This window comes from Pezoporus wallicus, unplaced genomic scaffold, assembly GCF_028554395.1.
Source record: "Pezoporus wallicus isolate ANWC-B61680 ecotype Strahan unplaced genomic scaffold, APGP_CSIRO_Pwel_v1 contig_3486, whole genome shotgun sequence".
Classification (NCBI taxonomy): Eukaryota; Metazoa; Chordata; class Aves; order Psittaciformes; family Psittacidae; genus Pezoporus; species Pezoporus wallicus.
The window spans coordinates 1460849-1480019 of NW_026642292.1; the positions used below are offsets into that span (position 1 = coordinate 1460849).

General features: G+C 37.6%; 1 protein-coding gene across 2 annotated transcripts; it reads left to right on the top strand.

Annotated features, from left to right (window-relative positions):
* Nucleotides 1-1824: 1824 nt before the first annotated feature.
* GTF2A1 (general transcription factor IIA subunit 1) lies at nt 1825-18045 on the top strand. Of its 2 annotated transcripts, none has more exons than XM_057428684.1 (8): nt 1825-1982; nt 4205-4409; nt 7414-7478; nt 9589-9664; nt 11076-11209; nt 12036-12356; nt 14311-14400; nt 17861-18045. In XM_057428684.1, the coding sequence occupies exons 1-8, from the start codon at nt 1968-1970 to the stop codon at nt 17966-17968; spliced, it is 1014 nt and encodes a 337-aa protein (XP_057284667.1). In that variant the 5' UTR covers nt 1825-1967; the 3' UTR covers nt 17969-18045. The 2 variants fall into 2 exon arrangements, with proteins under 2 accessions (XP_057284667.1, XP_057284668.1); XM_057428685.1 differs by having other exon boundaries at nt 7417-7478.
* The last annotated feature ends 1126 nt before the right edge of the window (nt 18046-19171 follow it).

Here is a 19171-nt window from a genome sequence, read left to right on the forward strand (position 1 = left end):
TTTGTTTTTTTTTTTTAAGAAAAGTCACTTGACTATGTCCCAGTTCGAGTTTGTTTTACATTCTAAGGACATAATGCACTGTGCAGCCATCAGACTGCCTAGTTGTTAGTTCCAGGCTTCCAAATAGGTTAACTTCTCCCCATCTAATATCAGTGCATTCCTTTATGTTGTTTTGTTATTGTTGTGGTGGGACTTTTTTTTGTGTTTTTTTGTGGTTTGTTTTTTTTCTTTTACCGTTTTAACGCAAAGATACTCACCTTTTTTTTGTGCTTATTGGCCACTCAGCGTTTTCCCAGACTAGTACATCATGTGATGTTATTCCCCCTCCATTATTCCATAACATAGGCATAACAATTTCCCTAACATGTGCAATATAATCTTTAGAATATATGTAGCAAATTCAACACTTCTGGGAGGCATCAGGCAACTGTGTATGCATAAAATACATGTTTCAAGTGTGTGCAGTAAATCTGCATAGTTCCAGCACTGCTGTAGTTCCAGTATGTACTTCGTGGAGGGTTTCTATGTGTGTATTTGAGTCATAGCCCTCCTGGGGTGCCAGACCTACTGCACAAGCACAGAGTGATTGTTTTGCATGTAGACAACATATCTTGTGTGTGGCATCATTTGGGATTTATTCCCTAAGGAAGTTACGGAACTTTATAGAGGAAGAGATCAGCTTACAGAAAGTTGTAGCTACTTTCAGATGAGCTTAAAAATGGCCTAGCCCCATCCCAAGCAGCGGTGTTGGTCAGTGAAATATATATGGTTCACAGGCTGCAGATTCATCAACCCTAATTTAGAGCTTATAGTGCTGCCTTGCAGTTAAATAGTATGAATATTTAAACCCAACCAAAATACTGTTGAGGTTCACATGCATGAGAGAGGTCCAAGCCGTACTGTTTAAAAGGTACAGAACGTGTATAGTACTATTATCTTCTGGTCCTGTGAATTAAATTTTGTGCTTTAATTGATCAGGTTAAGTATGTATATGCTCTTCTTAAAAATATACCTGCATTTTAAAATTCATAGAATGGTTGAGGTTGGAAGGGACCTCTGGATGTCATCTTGCAACACCTGTACGTAAGCAGGGCCACCTAGAGTTGGTTGCCCACAGCCATGTCCAGTTGGCTTTTGAGTATCTTTAGGAGTGGAAACTCCACAATTCTTCTTGGCAACCTTAAGTGAATTGAGAATTCAATTCACCATTGACAGTGTAGGCCTAAAATCCGCATAATAGCCTAGTCTCTCTGAAAAGTTTCTAATGTAAAAATGTAAGTACTGATGGGAAACAGAAGTGTCTAGCCCTATATAGTTTCTTCAGTAGTTTAGTAAACAGATGCCAAAGGAAGAATAGGAGATTCACATGAATACATCCAGGTTTTTGAGCCTTCAGTGTTTTTCAGCTTGAGATCATTCTGAGCCATATATAGTTCCTGTTGAGCTAGCAAGCACTAACAACTTTCTTTTGTCTGTATTTGTCTAATATCCTTTTGAATTTTTAACATTTCTTGAGATTAATATTTTGCACACATGCAAATATTTTTGAATATTCAGTATATACATTGGTGAGCAGGTAACAAATTGACTGGATGGAAAATAATCTCCTTTCCTCTGTTTTGAGTTACGCTCCTCAGGGCTTGAAAACTCATGCTGTAGTTATGTCACAAAAGGTAGCAAATGTTCCCTTACGTTTTCACCTCATTTGAGCAATTCTTGCTGATTTATGCCTCCTTGGATATTTTAGTTATTCAGAAACATGCAGTGTATTTTGCAGTACAGTTTTCAGAGGTTTTTTTTTTGATGGGGGCAATCCTATTTCAATGTTACAGTGATAAGTTTCTTTCAAAACAATTCTGATCAGTTACTTTTTTTTTAAGCCTAAATTGTACAGGTCTGTAATTGAAGACGTCATCAATGATGTCAGAGAAGTTTTCCTGGATGAAGGAGTGGATGAGCAAGTTCTTATGGAACTCAAAACAGTAAGTTGCAACTTAAAAGGTTTTTTTAATAGACCGATGCAGCAGTTGTTTTTTTTGGCTCTGCTACTGTTGTACGCAGTAAAAATACTAATTTTTAGTTAGTGAAGCATTGCATTAATCTGCATATCTGTAGCCCTGTATAATTTGAACTACCCTGCTGTATAAAGAGATCTGCTCACCTTGTTTATTTTCTCTGTCATGTTGAACTTTAGATACAAACTAAGAGCAGGCATCCAAATTCAGTGGGTTTTGTGTCCCCAAAATGTTGTATCTTAAAAAAAAAAAAAGAGGGGAGGGGCAGAGGGTATGTCTTATTTTCGAGGCAGACAATTCTTAAGGTTTCTCTGCAGGAAAAATAAAACGCCTGCTCTGCTTGAGGTTTTTGTCTTTCTGAAGAAAGGGGAGTTACATTGTCAGATTTTTGCATGTATGGTTTGTGGCTTGCTGAAGTGTTGCTTCTGGAGGGTGGTACATAATAAATTGCACTGTGTATGTCATGCTTTTCCAAAAATCCCAGATTCAGAATTGTTTTGCATACAGTGGGTTTGAGCTGTTATCAAGGATTTAAAAGAAAGGGGAGGATGTTGAACTGAGCTCTAATGGGTCTACTATGGCTTTCTTCATGTTCTTCCTGAGTAAAAGAAGCCCTTCAAAAGGCAAGAGAAAAGGAAGAAAAAAAGAAAAGGGGAAGAAATAAAGTGAAAGGAAGCTGGGAACTTGGGTGCCCACTTATCTCAGTTGTTGAATAAGGACTTCGTCAGAAAGCAGGACATCCTGTGCTCTCAGTATTTTTGAGCTATTAAAAAATGGATGGAGTGGGAACGGAATGTTGAGTTTGACTAGACAGAAACAGGTAAAGAATTTTTCCATGAAACCATGATCTTGCTTTGGTGATAATGAAGTGAGTACTGTAAGAAAAGCATTGTGGTGTCTGTGTCACAGACGTGTTCTGCAAATGATGTTAGAACAGGTTGAATGAGGGAAGAGCCGAGAAGAAAAGAGTTTATTGAAGAGGAAGGCTGAGGGAGCTGTCCTGGGTTCAGCAGTAGCACCTTCTTAGTAGCTGGTGCAGTGCTGTGTTTTTGACTTTCAGCCTAGGAACAACACTGATGTTTTTAGTTCTTGCTAAGTAATATTTACGCTGACCAAGGACTTTCTGGGTCTCATGCTCTGCCAGGGAGGAGCAGAAGTTGGGAGGAAGCAGAGGCAGGACACCTCACCCAAACCAGCCAAAGGGGTATTCCATACCACAGCATGTCATGCCCAGTATATAAATTGGTGGCAGTTACCTGGAAGGGCTAGATCACTGCTTGGGTCAGGCTGGGTATCGGTTGGCAGGTGGTAAATGGTTGTATTCTCTCCCCTTGTTATTTCCTTTATCATTATTGATGGTATCAGTAGTAGTTTTGTGTTATACCTTAGTTATTGATCAACCCGTGGGAGTTAAATTCTTTTGATTCTCCTCGCCATCCCTGCAGGAGCAGCAGGAGGAAGAAGCTGGGGGGAGTGAGTGAGAGGCTGCACAGTTCTGAGTTACCAGCTGGGCTTAAACCATGACAGGAGCCCTATTTGTAGTCTTTTTGTTGTATTACGGAATACTTGTGTTGCTGTCTGTACAGAGCTGCTTTTCTTCGAAGATATGTCAGCTGAGGTCAAGAACTGAAGGGCTGGAGAAGCTGAATTTGGTATTGTGATAGAAACTACATAAATGCTTATACAGAGGTATTATCTTAGGAATACTGTTAGTTTCTGTTGAATTTTGTTGTAAGGCAGTAGTGTTTGAGCAGCTTTTATTGAGGAGTTCCAAGAAGAAATGGCTTGAGGAAAGAATAAGAACATAAAGAATTGTTTTTGTGATTTAAGAGGTAAGAAAGGGAGAAGGTAGAGAAATGAAAACTTGAAGGCTACTTTAAAATTCCCAGTCTTTCTCTATTCATGCTTCAGTTAGGGCTATTACAAATCTTCCACAGTTGGGTAAATTAAGAATGTTAAAACTTAAGCTTGGACTGACAATTCTTATGGGATATTTAGTTCCTCTTCTTAAAACATTACCTGTCTGGAGTTTTTTCTCCAGTCTGTATTTTCGTGAGGGCTTTTTGGGCTAAATAGGCAGCACAAGATAAACTGTGAAAATTCAGTTTTGGAGTACTGTTTTTATATTGTTAAAAATCCTGTTGAGTAAAAATGGTACATGGAGATTTCTCTTTCCTTTTCCAAACTAGCTGTGGGAGAACAAATTGATGCAGTCCAAGGCTGTAGATGGCTTCCATTCAGAAGAACAGCAACTTCTGTTGCAGGTGCAACAGCAGCAACAGCAGCAGCAACAGCAGCATCATCACCACCATCATCACACACAACCTCAGCCACAGCAGACTGTGCAGCAGCAGTCTCAGCCGCAACAGGTCCTTATTCCAGCATCTCAGCAAGGTCAGACTTTTCTCTAACCTCTCTGGCAAAAGGCTCTAAAGTTAGACCAACTCCTTAGTATGTTCTAAATCTAGGGCAGCATGTTTATCTGATGGATGGCTTTTGTGTTTTGATGTTAACTTTGTCTCTACTTGTGTCTATTTAGTGGATCAAGAGAGCTGGCTTGGTGATAACAACTTGGTATTTGTGTTAGCCATATTCTTCAGAAGATTTTGGAAAAGTGAAATTTTTCTTTCGATCTTCTACTATGTCAGTTATGTTCTCAGAGCACATGACTTCCAGATTTTGTCAAAGATTCGTTAGCAGCTCTGTAATTTCAAGCTGGTACACATACGCAGTTGACAATTTAGTCCTGAGGTATTAGTGTGATTAGGAGCAAATTAGTTTAAAACCCCCATATTGTTTAGTGTAAGTGGATGCTGGGATGTGAAAAATACTTGTATAAGAGTCTGTTTGGAAGATGTTTTTTCCTGCTAGAGTAAGTTTCGAGTAAAAAGCATAATGGCTGGGTGGTTTTGTGGTCTTGGAAGATTGTGTACTGTGTAAGTATATTTTAGCTAGTCATTAACCGTTTCTTACAATCATTGCCTTGTGTATTCTCCATTAGTTTAATGGAGACATTAATTTAAGGGAAACTTTTTTGCCAATTACAATTTCATTTGAAAACTAAGGTAAATACTGCTGGATTTTACTGTGTATATGCTGTGTAAACAAATCTGCCGCCTGCAAAATGCTTGAGTTGAGTTTTCAGTGTGCTACTAAAATTGTGGCATAAAATATTTGTCTGTGGTAGTCACAGACTTCAGTCATTTTATCAGATTTCATAGATCAGGACCTCTGTTGTTATAGGTACAAAAGACAGCTATGAGGTGGTTCCTCAGCTGTCTCTCTGTACCCCCAAACCCAACCACTGTATATTCAAAAGGGACAAGAGCTAGTGTGACAAGAACCTGTTGTTGGGGTGGGGTTTTTTTGTTTGGTTGTTTTTTTGTTTGGTTGTTTTTTTTGTTTGTTGCTTGGGTTGTTTGGGTATTTTTCCTTTTCTACCTTTCTTACAGTACTTTGTATTTTGGCTGGACATATCTCAGTTTAATCTAATTTTGAGATAAAGAGCCGTAAATACACGTGGCTTCAAATAATCCGAGTGTTTTGGTTTAAATTACAGTCAGCAGAACTGGGAAAGTTGCTCACCAAGACCTCTAGTGGCGCCTTAGTGGAACAGCTGTGATTTTGCTAATAGGGAGATCCATGTCTTGCGTGTGTCTTAGGGTAGAAAAGATCCTGCCTGTAGTAGTACGTTTAAAACTGATTTATTGTTGCTCCATGCTGTGGCTTGTAACCAAATGACAGTGTGGAGGCTAAAGGCTAAATGAAATTAGAATATCAAAACCCTTTGATCACAGACATGCAGTTTTCTGAATTACTTGACTTCTCTGTTCCATGGGGGAGATGGTGTAGTAGTTCTTTGCATGACCTGTTGCAGTCCCAGAGAGAGATCAGGACAATTGGCAAGGTGATTCCTGTTGTCCTGTGTGTGGTCTTGGCACAGGATCACAAGATGTCCTGGGGCTCTTTTGCCCTCCCTGGATTTTCTGAAAGTTGGAGAGATGGCCTCAGGTCTTGGTGCAGGGTTGTGGGCCTTCCCTCCCCCAAATCTGTTCCAGAAATTCAGTATTCTTAAGTGTCCTTGTTTTATAGGATTGGATGGAGAATACCTTGTTGATGATCAGTTTGTTAAAATTGTTCTGTCATTTTCCAGTTTGCTGCCACTGTGTTAGCACTGGTAACCTGCTTGTTCCACATACTAGGATGCTTTTGCACTTCTAGATTATCAGCAGGTTATTTGTATAGTTAAGCTATTTATTTCAGTTAGTCCTTAAAAACTATTTTGTAATTTTTCTGGGTGGGACAGGTGGTTGATTATACTTCATCTGCTTCTGCTGCATTAGGAAGACTATTAAGATCATAAGATTAATGCTGATTAGATGTAACTCAGGCTAACTGCTGCATTCTGTTAACATATTCTTCATCTTGCTTAAGTCAATTTTAAGAATTAGTCACTGTGAATCGATGCTTTTGGAGAACTCTGATATTGGATGTCTGCAAGTTTATCAACATTCCACTTATACCTTTACTTTCAGAAATATATTTTATATATTGCTTTACTTGGGGTTTGAATAGGTAACTGAAGCCCTTGAAATAAAATCTGTGAAGGCAGAATAGCCAGCTTCTCAGAGCTGCTGCTGTATACTGTCTTCAGAGTAAAACTTAGTAATGTCCTGCTATGCTTCCTTGTGCACAATGCTGCCTTAATTGTATGAAGGGACAGTGGGTTCTGCATGCAGCAGCCCCTTCTCCCACATACAGTACTGTTCATTCCTCCAGAGCAAGAACTTTTGAGCCATAATGTGTGTTTAAATATGTAGCCAGTCTGTTAAATGTCTCAAGTGCCTTATTCCTAGATATTTCTTGAACTGTTGTTCATTTGGAATATATTTTTCTAGAGTAGTTCATGGTGATGCTTACATCAACTTGATGTGGGTGCTCTCTTCAGACTAGACCAATACCTAGAGTAGGGCAGTTATCCTTATCTGCTCTCGGTGTCTTCCCTAGTTGAAGTTACCAAAAGTTTTCTAAAGTTTAGATTACATATAAAGAAGAAGTTCATTACTGTGAGGGTGATGAGGCACTGGAATGGGTTGCCCAAGGAAGTTGTGAATGCTCCATCTCTGTTGGCATTCAAAGCCAGGTTGGACAGAGCCTTGGGTGGCATGTGGGGTGTCCCTGCCTATGGCAGGGGGATTAGAACAAGATGGTCTTAAGGTCCTTTCCAACCCTAACTATTCTGTTATTCTATTAAGAGCAGAGACTGCTCAGTAGCTGTTTGTGTTACAAAGCTTGGCTTATGTATGGGTGGTATTCTTTCTAAGTTATTCTGGCTTTGATGTTATTTTGGACAGACTACACAGTTTTCATGAAATGCTATTTTTTTTTTTGTTTCTAGCAGCTCAGCAGCAAGTTATCGTGCCAGATTCCAAGCTTATACCGCACATGAATGCGTCAGGCATGGTAAGAAAAGCAGAAGTTTATATGCGCATACACTGTCATTATGTAAGTTGTTTTGATTAAATAGTAAACAAGAAGTCTGGTATTAGTCATCAGTGCTTAGAAGTAATTTAGGCCACACTTACATAGCTGCCTGCCGTCTTTCTGAGTTTTACTGCTGCACTGACAATCCAGGAACAGTAACCTAGGTCTTCAGCTTTGATAACAAATCTAGGAGTTACCTTGACTTTCTGCTTTAAATGTGCTTAACATGTTTTTTGTTTAAACATAATTTGGAGTACTGTGGGTATGAATCTGCATGATGATGTGCTCGTCATCTACCAACACAACACTATTAACTAGTGCAAGTGTACAGTATTGGCTAGATGTAGGAAGAATCATTAACTACTCTGAAACATAATCTTATATCAAGTTAGAGATTATTTAGCAATTCACATCAATCTTGTCATGTTAATTTGATTCACTAATTTTTATAGTAGCATATGAAATGGTATCATCAGTCATCCCTTTCTTGCAGTTTCTATCTCTAGAGGTTTATTTTGGTTATCTTATCCTGCTTTAAATGCCCTGGCTTAATTAAAAAAATTGTTTGCAAAGTGATGAAGGCAACAGCTAATACAAGTTAAATACGTGTATTAAGACTGGAATTCTTACATTATATTCTTACTACTTTCATGGTAAAAGCACATGAAACTGTTTCATGATTAGTCAAAGCTGCAACAGGTTGCTTAGCTTCACTTCTCCTTTACCTGCTGACCTTACTATAGAAAAAAACCTGAACTTTGTTACTTGTGTAGCATGATTTAACCCAGAGCCTGTGAGCACATTAACATCTACCTTTTCCTTACATGTTTTACAGTCATTTCAATGTGATTTGTAACTTCCCAAGTTCAACAGTTAAACGTCTTATTCAGTTAGATCTTACTGATGGGCATTGGAAAAATGAGTATGCCGTATTTTAAAACTCCGCTGCTGTCAAAATGTAGATGAATTGTATACCACAGAAGACTACTGTTCAGTAAATAATTACACGATCAATTTGGAATTATTATGTGTGGTTTTTTAGAAACATTTAAGATGGTATTAAAGAATGGATCTGACAGAGCTTGACTATTACGGAAGGCAGAGAGTATTGAGAGTTTATTCATCTGCCTTTGTCTAGGACATGAGGATGTGGACAAGCGCTTTTCAGTTTGTTTGGTGATCTCAGCTTTTGGCAGTTATAACTTTTATGTTAACCAGCCAATACAGGAAGTTCATATGTCTTATAAACAGGAAGTGTGTACTCTGTAATAAAATATTTACATCCTTTCCGTAGCAAAGAGGGAGCAGCCCTGGTTCCTTTATAGTAGGGAAAGGGAGGCTTTTTGATAGGCAGCTGAAGTTAGACCCTTGAAATGGAGAAGTCTGTCTTGCTCTGTGAGTTAAGGACTTAATGCACATTTTTGTGTTTGGAGCTCCCATAATTGTATTGGTATTCAGTTTCCTTTTAAGTTCAAATCGCTACTCACTGAGAGTCTTCAGCTTCTAACTAGCTGTCTTCAGAGCAAAAAAATAGTCATTCTGTGAACAGTCAGTACACTGTATGCATATATTCAGTCAAAAGAGCTGTGTTATGTGGTACGTGAAATGCAGATCATTTACAGAATGAAGAGTGCAAGCCTGATTACTGCTCCATGTGAAAACAAGATGGGAACATGATCACTGCTTCAGTACTGTATGTTTTTTCAGATTTGTCGGCATACCTTTAGCTGCTTTACAAAAGTGTAAGTAAAATTGCCACATGAGCAGTGCAGTGTTGTACTCTGTTAGAGTACTTGGCAGAGGAGGAAAAAAATCTGAGCTTGCAGATAAAGCAAGAAACCACGTGGACCTACTTTAAGGTGTTATGCCTTGTGATTGCTACTTCAGTCTTCCTATTAAGGAAGAAAGCAAATAATTTTTATACGTAGTACAATGTAGAGTTGATTAATGCCTGCATTACAGTAGCTGCAGAAACTTGCGTGCAAACACTGTAAACGGCACTAAAAAGGTATGTCTTTTCAGGCAGCATGTAGCAAGATGGAGCACCGGCAATAATGTCTGTGGTTAAAAAGCTGTTCTTACATTACAGAGTGCTGCAGCCACTGCGGCTACATTGGCTCTCCCTGCTGGTGTTACTCCTGTTCAGCAGATACTTACAAATTCAGGTAACTGTTGTAACATTCAGATCAATGGTTTTGAGGGTGCTTGGGAGGGAAAAATTAGGTTTTACTCCCTGTTATATATTGATAAAGCAAAACCTGGGAATCCACGCTTAGAAGGCAGTGCAGCCTCTCCACTAGAGTTTTGGACTCTTTAGTTCATTGACTTGGTAGACTTAACGAGCCTTGTGGTTCTGACCTAACTGTGGTCTGGGTTAGATTTTGTGCAAGTTTTCCCCGCTGTTTAGAGAGGTGCATGAAGCAAGAAGGCAGGCAAGGGTGATTCATCTAGTCTGCTCAGAATCACCTGGGACTTAACCTCCCTGCTTTAAACATTTGAATGTTTAATGTATATACAGTTGAAATAAAATCTATATGCATAGCTGTTCTAGAAACCAACATCTTTTCAATTTTTCAGGAAGCACGTCTGTGTCATAGCATAGAATAATCTGTGGCTCTCATTTGTTACTTTTGTTATGGTCATAATTTTTTTTCATCAGTTACAAATATTTATTGTTCGTTTTCTTAAATAAGGGACTAGGGTAGACTCTTCTTTCAGATATACTTAGTTATTTCAGTAAATAGGGCTTGGCATTTTGCTGTGGAGGGAGAACAAGAACTAAAATCGGTCTTTGAAGGAAATGTGTGAAATTCAGGATTATTTAATTTAATTTCTTCTCCCACATCTTTCTGATCAGAAGTGTGAAAAACTAATGTTGAAATATATCTTAGCGCTTCCTTTTCAGACGTGGAAGTCATTTCCAAAGGCATCTGAGTCTTAGATGCGTTCTGTGAAATGAGGAAAGATATAATGATAAATCTATAGGATAATAAAATGGAGTGCAGATGTTATGGGAAGAGAAAGGTGAGTTGGATAGTAGCTGTAGGGATAGATTTTTCAAAAAGGCAACTGCATAATAATATTGCAAAGAAAATTATGCATGGAGGAATTTCTTGTAATTTGATAATTAGAGGAAAAAATGTGAGGAAAGGAAATAATCTGACAGGACCCTGGAAATATGACAGCGTCAGCAGTGGATAGAGGCTTTGTGGTGTGAATACCTGTATTCTTACTTTGGTATATGTTAATTTGTATTTCTGTCTGTAAAATCATGTTTTGAAACATGATTAATGTTCAGAAGTGGGAGCTAATATATGTGCTGTGTTAAAGGATTAGATTTTGGCTTGCATATATGAACTTATTTTTGGATTGCATACCTCATGATCCTATTCAGATGATAAACAACTGTATTTTTTCAGACACAGCTGCTGCAGCATAGTATCTTTTCACTGATGAAAGTGAAATGTAAATACTCTCCTTTATCATTGCTGTTCTTCCAGGAAACAAGCTTCTAAATTATGATCATTCTAAAAGTGATTTCTACAGTTGATTAGTTTGACATTTATTTTATTACAGGCCAGATCCTCCAAGTAGTTAGAACTGCAAATGGAGCTCAGTATATCATTCAACCACAGCAGCCAGTTGTTCTACAGCAGCAGGTCATACCACAAATGCAGCCTGGTGGAGTACAAGCACCTGTTATACAGCAGGTAAAAAAAAATTCAGTAGGTACACTTGAAAGAAAAAACATTGCAGTAATTACTAGAGGGTTGCATTTTTATGAGCAAATTGTAATAGAACACAAAGAAAGGGTGTATTTAAAAAGAAAAAAAGAGAATTGTGCTAAGAAGTGTTTTTAAAAAATGCACAGTTTTGAAGTGGTGTTTTCAATGTCACTTTTATTCTTGTCAAATTCTGACTGGCTGCAGTTTAAAATTTCTTTTGTGCATCCCCTGATGACTGCTACATCATAATCCTAGTCTACATCTTTCTAAAAATGCGTTTATCAGTTAAAATTATTGTGTCACATAAGATATAGAAGAAAATACCTAAGCAAACATACACAACTCCCTTGATTATTTTAGTAGTGAATACAGGATGTTTTACAATGATTTTTGTTCAGCTACAAGCTCAGCTGTGTGTCCTGACTGTGTAAGCATTGAGTTTAGCACTGCGTCACACAGTTCTGCAATTTAAGCGTGAAGAACACTTTGTAGAGAGTTTAAAGTTAAATGCTTTATAAAGAAGGTTGAAAAATAATCTTTTACTTGAATTTAAACATTCCTCTGCTGTGCTTGGCACTCGGGTGTGGCAGTAGTGCTAATGTTTTAGAATGGAATGAGAGCAGGTTTTCTTAGATTCAGCAATGCAAAATGCAGAAAATTAACACCAAGTAGTGAAAGCAGGTATATTATTGAACATAATACTTATCTTAAGCAGGTGCGAGTCAGATTAATATGCTTTAATTGTTTTCTGTGAGTGATGTGGTAGTCTGTTACGGTAGCAGCCACAGCACTTGCAATGATATTCCATCAGGTTTTGGCTCCTATCCCTGGAGGGATTTCCCAGCAGACAGGAGTGATTATTCAGCCTCAGCAGATCCTGTTTACAGGAAATAAAACACAAGTCATACCTACAACAGTGGCTGCCCCTACACCAGCTCAAGCACAGATTCCTGCAGCTGGTCAACAACAACCACAACAACAGCCGGCACAACCACAAGCACCGCTTGTTCTCCAAGTTGATGGAGCAGGGGACACATCATCTGAAGAAGAAGAAGATGAGGAAGAAGACTATGATGATGAGGAAGAGGAAGACAAAGAAAAAGATGGGGGTGAAGATGGCCAAGTTGAAGAGGTAAACTTAAATTTGTTTCAGAAGACTGGAGCATGCTGTTTGTTTTGTTTTGTCTTTATCTGCAATATTTGAAAGAAAACAATATGCTTCAAATAATATTGTATTTATATGCCAGTAATTTTGAGAATATTACTTTTATCCTTGTACTTCAATTTCTTTATTTCATATATCGAAGTTGTAGAAACTGTGTGTGTTAGCAAAGCACCTTGAAGTGCAGCTGGGAAAAGTGGGGAGATGCAGCAAAAACTGCTAATTGTCTTTAATGCCCTTTTTAAAAATTAAGCAATAATATTTCTGATCTTATGGAGAGGTCAGCCATGGAATTCTGGAAACAGAAATAATCAACTCACTTGGGAATAAGTGCATACAAAAGAAAGGTGTTACGAAGACTGACAGAAAGGAGAGCATATATTTAGTTCAGAACTAATAGACAGTTTAGTTCAGCATATATTTAGTGACAGAACAAATAGACCTTCATCTCGCTGGGTATTCCATTGCTTTCTGTTACACTAGAACAAGCCTGAGAACTCAAATTTTATTATAAAGCACCTTCTGGAAATACACCTGACCTTGATTTAATGAAGTCAGGAGATAGGAGCAGGAGTGAATATTCTTCATGACTTGTTGCATTTTTAACAATATGTGCTTAATTTAGACTTTGAATTTTCTTGGGTTTGGACTTGAGCCAGTGGCTCTTACTAAATTCTGGTGTGCCGAAATTTTGGGGCACCAAAATGTCCCATAAGAATTAGATTTTTTTTTTTTTTTTTTAAAGCTGGGGAGGGAATGCTAATAAGGTGAAAGTACTGTTATTTTAGTCTTTGACAGGAAACTTGGTACTCCTTACATCTGTCCCTAAAATGCATTTTGAACTGTCAAATCAGTTTTCTGCAACCTTTCTAATTAAGGTTCCATTAAAAATGCCAGCATGAGAAGCATATGTAGCATTTCACAGTCTCTGTTACCCATGTAGTAGATCCATGTAAAAATTCTAATTTTTTGTCAAGGAGTTAAATCAGGCTTTCTGTAGTACCTCTACAGTGATGTCTAATAGAATTTTTCTGTTACAACTTAGGTTGGGTTCATGTCACTTTTCCACTATATTGATCAGCATTGATGTCAGTTTGAATGTTGTAATAATTGCCTCAAGTGTAGGTCATCATGCTTAAATATTAAGTATTCTCTAATAGTGTCTTAATGGTAGCATTCTTGTGGATTTTTTTTTGAATATGCCAAGACTTTATTATCAGCATGCCAGACATCTCCTGTTACTTCTGCTACCCATGTTCATCCACAGTTACTTAAATACTGGACCAGCTCCATAAAGCTTTTGAAGTCACTTAAAGTCTTAATTTGGAAGGAACTGGAACTTTTTTCTTCTTCACTAGCATTCTCTTCCATTTATCTTGCATATTTGTGAAAACATGGGAAGACTTTGGAAAAGTTGCTCTGTGTTTATTAGAGGTTGTTTTAACTTTGAAATGTGTGTATTTACATGAGATGAAAAAGAAAACGCCGAAGTTTTTCTGGAAGAGTGTTAGGAGAAAGAGGGGAAAAAAAGGAAAGTAATTTTTAAGGGACATGAAAATAAATTTTAGGTCTGGAGAAGTTATTTTGTATGTAAAAATCTGTGTAACGGCAAATTTTTTGTAAAGACAAATTGCAATCACCTGAACATTTACAGGAAAAGAGCAGGAATGGCTGTGGTGATAAAAAGCTGCTGTGCCCAGAGTCTGGCCTGGACGCTGAAGTACCAAATAAAATTGGTAAGGGTATCTTAGGATGGAGCACAGGAATGAAGTGTATGTACATCAGCCTTCTGCTGGAAAGCCTGATATTCACCACCTCAAATGAATTTTAGGTCCTATAGTTCATACACAAGACTGTAGTCTTATGTAAATAATCAAAGTACTTTGATTTTACTAATCAGCATAACATTTTGCATGTGTTTCAGGAGCCTCTTAACAGTGAAGATGATGTGAGTGATGAGGAAGGACAAGAACTGTTTGATACAGAAAACGTTGTTGTGTGCCAGTATGATAAGGTAAACTCTACTGAAGAGAATCCAAAGAGTCTACTCTTTGTTCTTCTTACTATCAAATCATATTTTTTAGGAAATATCGTTGTGACTGCTAAGTACAAGTAGATCTGTAAAGATTATAATGTGAATGGTTGTGTTAGAATTGCCTGTTGTTTGTTTTTTAAAACAAGGTTTGTGTGACACGTTTGTATAACCCTGATAACGAGTAAAGTTTAGATGGATTTGGGTGCGTTTTCTTTTTATTTTGTTTTTCTTTATCATGTGTTTTTATGACCTTTAGCAAAGGTCAGTCCTCTGGGCTGAGGAGAAGTGAACTGTTGTAAGAAGTTTGTACATTTGCTGTGATGGGGAATGGAAAAAGCAGTTACGATTTACACTTGTGGAAAGCTTCCTTGATCACTAAAAGTATCTCTTCTTGATGAATAGTTATCAGAGGAGACGGTTCTTTCTGTGCTTTGCATTCTTTACTGAAATGGCCATGCGGAATGCTTTTGCTTATCTTGCTTTAAATTCTGCATAGCTGTCTTGCTTCCTCTATAATGACTAATTTCTTCATGCATATTTGTCCTGGAGTATGCAAGAATTCACCATGTCTGGAATTATTTTAAATGCATCTAGAGGATATCAATCAACTTTTTAGTGAGGTAGTAGTATGCGGAAAGATTATTCAATGTGGATTTTCTTTATTTTGCTATGCTAGAATAATTGGACTGTAACGAATAAGGATTCTTTTTAAAGGAGAAAGAAAATCTCTGAGTTTGTTGAATAAAAACTCCTATGTTGTGAAGAATGCCTCACTTAGAAGATCTAAAGTTATGCCCAGACTCTGCTTAGACTTGTCATCAGATTCAACAGAGAATTTAAGATAGAGAAAAGTGGTATCAGTATTTGCATCTCAGCCATCTGTCTTCTCAAGGCTGTAATCCAAAAATGTTAGTTTTAGGGCAGTTTGTGAGGACGGTGAGGAACCTAAAAGTAGCAGTCAGAAAATCTTGTTGGGAGCTGTTAAAGCTGAGCGTCAGGAACTACTTTGAAATCCTCATCCTCTTAAAAAGTTAAGAATGTGAACTCTGTAGAGAACTGTCCATCATTAACCTCTAGCACCACATACTTTGAAAGGACCCTCATCGCTTATCAAACAATCATTATTCAGTTTGTCTCTGTAAAATACACAGGATTAGCTCAGTTATTCTGAGCAGAGTTCCCTCTTGTATTAGTGTCCAGCATCAGCTGATGGTGGGTGCCTCTAGAACAGTGAGACAGGCAGATTGTGATGCTCATGTGGAACATTTTAGCATCCTTCTGTGAACTTGAGGGAGATATAGTGGCTTAGTATCAGATGGCCAGCAGGGGATTTTTTTCCTTAATTTGTCAGAAATTAATTAGATTGTTTTTGAATCTTTGTCTTATGACAAGAAGTTTCATAGATGATGTGTGGAGAATTACCTAGTTTTCATCCCATTAGTTTCATATGATACCTTCTACTTGTTTATTTAGGAGATTGTTCCCTCTTTGCTTTCTTAGTGCCTTTTACGATATTGCAGACCATCATAACCCTCCTCAGTCATCTCCTTGAAATCAGAGCTACACTTTGCTTGGTTGCTATTTTTTCAGTTGTGCAAATATTTGATTGTTCTTACTTTAATTCTCCAGATCTGTTTTTTCTTCTGTATCTTACTTGATACAAGTAGATAAGGTTGGGGGAGGATCAGAGATACTCACAATGCAGGTGAACCTTTCATTTATTAAGTGGTGTAGCAATGTTCAGCAGTAGTTCATGTGTGCTTTTGACCCCACTGAACTCGGAGCTGATGTTCCCATGGAGGAGTCTTAGAACTTGGGGATCTCATTCTGGACTTGTAATTGTCGACTTTAAACCCATCATTTTTTCTATCCATGTAAGTTGGAATTGTTTTTTTTTTTTATATTGTTAACTATCTTATACTTTGAATGCCACCATTGTTTTATGACACAATGAGTTAGGGCAGTAGCATCAGTCTGCAGCTGTGTAGTAACTGTCCTTCTGTACAGTCAGTGATGTTTTGTCATTTTCCATATGATTAGTGAATTCTTAAACAGTGCAGACTCCAGCCAGCACAAATCTTTTCTGGAATGATCTCATTTCACTGTAGAAACAGTGTTTTTTACCCTTGTTTTTCCATCTTTATTCATCTGAGGACCTTGCTCCTTACCTCGTGGCAGCTCAGATGCTTCTGATGGGGGATTTTTGTTCAATGCCATTTGGAAGGGTACGTAGAGTATGTAAGCCAGACCCTTCCTTCTTCATTTTCAGTTTCCACTGACTTCTTAGCTTAAAGTGAGCACAGACCAAATGATGCCGCTAATAACTGATCGAGGGCTATGGTCTTATCTATTCTGGTGCCCATGGGAAAATGCTTGTCGTACATAGTTGCTGTTAGTTTTGGTGATATTTTCTAATGGAAACCCTGCATGCTGTCTTGAACCAAGGGGATTTTGTATTTTGTGGGTTCCTGACTTGGCTTCCTCATGAAGTAGCACTTGACTGTATAATACCTAAAATGGCCACAATCCTGCATATAGATGTTCGCGCAGTAGGCAATACAGTTGAAATCTTAAGACTACAGCTATTTCTTGTTCTTTTATCTTCTCTGATGTCTCTTCAGCACATTGGTCAACCTGCTTCCTGTAGTTCGGTAGTATTTGTTTGGGAATAGGCATAAAGAAAGAAGAGTTGCTTTGAGACAGATTATTTTTTTAAAGAAAATATGAATAAAACTGTTGTTTTATTCTTATTCTATGTCAACATGAATACCCGTTATAACCTGAAGATCCATTATGTTATGGGCTTCACAAATATGGACTCTCTGGGGAGGAAGAACGGAATTAGTTTTGGAGTTTGATTGGGTTTTTTTCCCCACTGTGGCGATGGCATGTGTGAGAGAAGTTGTGGATGTCCCATCCCTGTCACTGTTCAAGATCAGGTTGAATGGGGTTTTGAGCAGCCTGGTTTAGTGGAAGGCATCTCTACCTGTGGCAGGGGGGCTGGATGAGCTTTAAGGTTCTTTCCAGCCCAAACCATTTGATGTTTTCTTGATTTTATTTAGTCCGCCCCCTTATGAACAGGCCAGCTATCTATATGTAACATAATCAAACTAGCTTTCATGCAGAAAAGAGTTTGCACAAGAGGTCCAAGTAATAAAACTTAGTGTTTCACCCCTTCAGGGCTGGTTTAAAACATTAGTCTTTCTGTTACAGTGGTTGAAAAGGGATTTCTGGCTTTCAGGTGGAGCTTTGTGGCTGTTGTAATAAAAAATAATTTTTGGTTTTCATAGTTAAATGCAGAATTGATTTTTGAAATTTGTAGTAATTTAGTAATGTATATCTAATAGTTATTATCATTTTTTCTTGCCCTTAAAATTTACTTACGCGTTATTATTTATATCTGATACAGACTAATAGTTCGACTTTTTTCCATTTTTAGATTCACAGAAGTAAAAACAAATGGAAATTTCATCTCAAAGATGGCATCATGAATCTTAACGGAAGAGATTATGTATTTTCCAAAGCCATTGGGGATGCAGAATGGTGAAGTTTTAAAAGACAAAACAAAAAAACTCCCTGTAAAAGGAAAAAAAAAAAGCAGGAAAGGTTGAGACTTGGATGTGTGTACTCTAATCAAATGTGTATCTGCACATCAGAAATAAACAATAAACAAAAATATTGGAACAAAGGTAAAATGGGGCAACAAAGACACTACTTCAGCTGAGCAAGCCATGGACTGTAGCAGCTATAGCATTGTCTGGGAGCTGGTTTTGTGTGTTAGGAATACCTTAATTATCAATTCTACATACAGGTACCTACAGCTGGTATTTAGCATGTAAGGCTTTGTTCCCCTTCCCCCCTCCCTCCCTTCTTCCCTTGATTTACAATTTTAAAATACTTCTTCCATTGATTGAAGGAACTCTTCCCTTTGATAGATTATTAATCTGAAAATGCTTATTGTGTGTACAAATCTTTGCTTTGAACACTTCCTTTTGGTAGTGAGGATGGTCAGAATGTTACTTAAACTGCGTGCAAGCTTTGTACAGAAGGGTAAGAATTAAGGTGTTAAATTTTAAATAACTTGTATAAGGAAAATATTTTTAATTCTGATATGCTCATTAATTATTATATCTATTTGTTGTTTTCGGTTCCCCATAAACAGGTGGTTGTTCCTGGCAGTTACAAAGTGGTAGAATGATCATTTATATTTCAAAATTATTTTAATTTCATGTGATCCCTTTTATTTACGGCTGTGGCTTTTAAATACAAAGCAACTCCCCCCACGCAAGTCAGATTGCTTAACTTGTTAGTTATATTCTTGCTGTTTGGTTGTGGTTCAGCATCACTAAATTGAAACAACTAATTAACTGTCCATTGACATTATTTTATTTTTTAATTATTTTTTTTAAAGGCTTTGCAGACCTTTTGGATCAAATGCAGGCATAATATAATGCATTCCTTCACCTGCTGAAGGAATGTCATCCATAGTCCAGACATCCCCAAATAATTCAACAGACCGCAAGAATGACTAAATTTTAATATAGAAAATTGCATAAAAATTCTAACATCCTGGCTGCAACTCTGTTAATCAAAGATCTGCTTTACTTAAAATTGTAGCGATAAGTTACCTGCAGTGGTTAATCTCTCTGAGGTGTCCAGGTGGCATGTAATTTCATGTAGAGCTTTACAGCTTTGAGAACACAAATTTTGTTAGTATCTTTAGACTGTCTTGGTAACAAAAGCAGGCAGC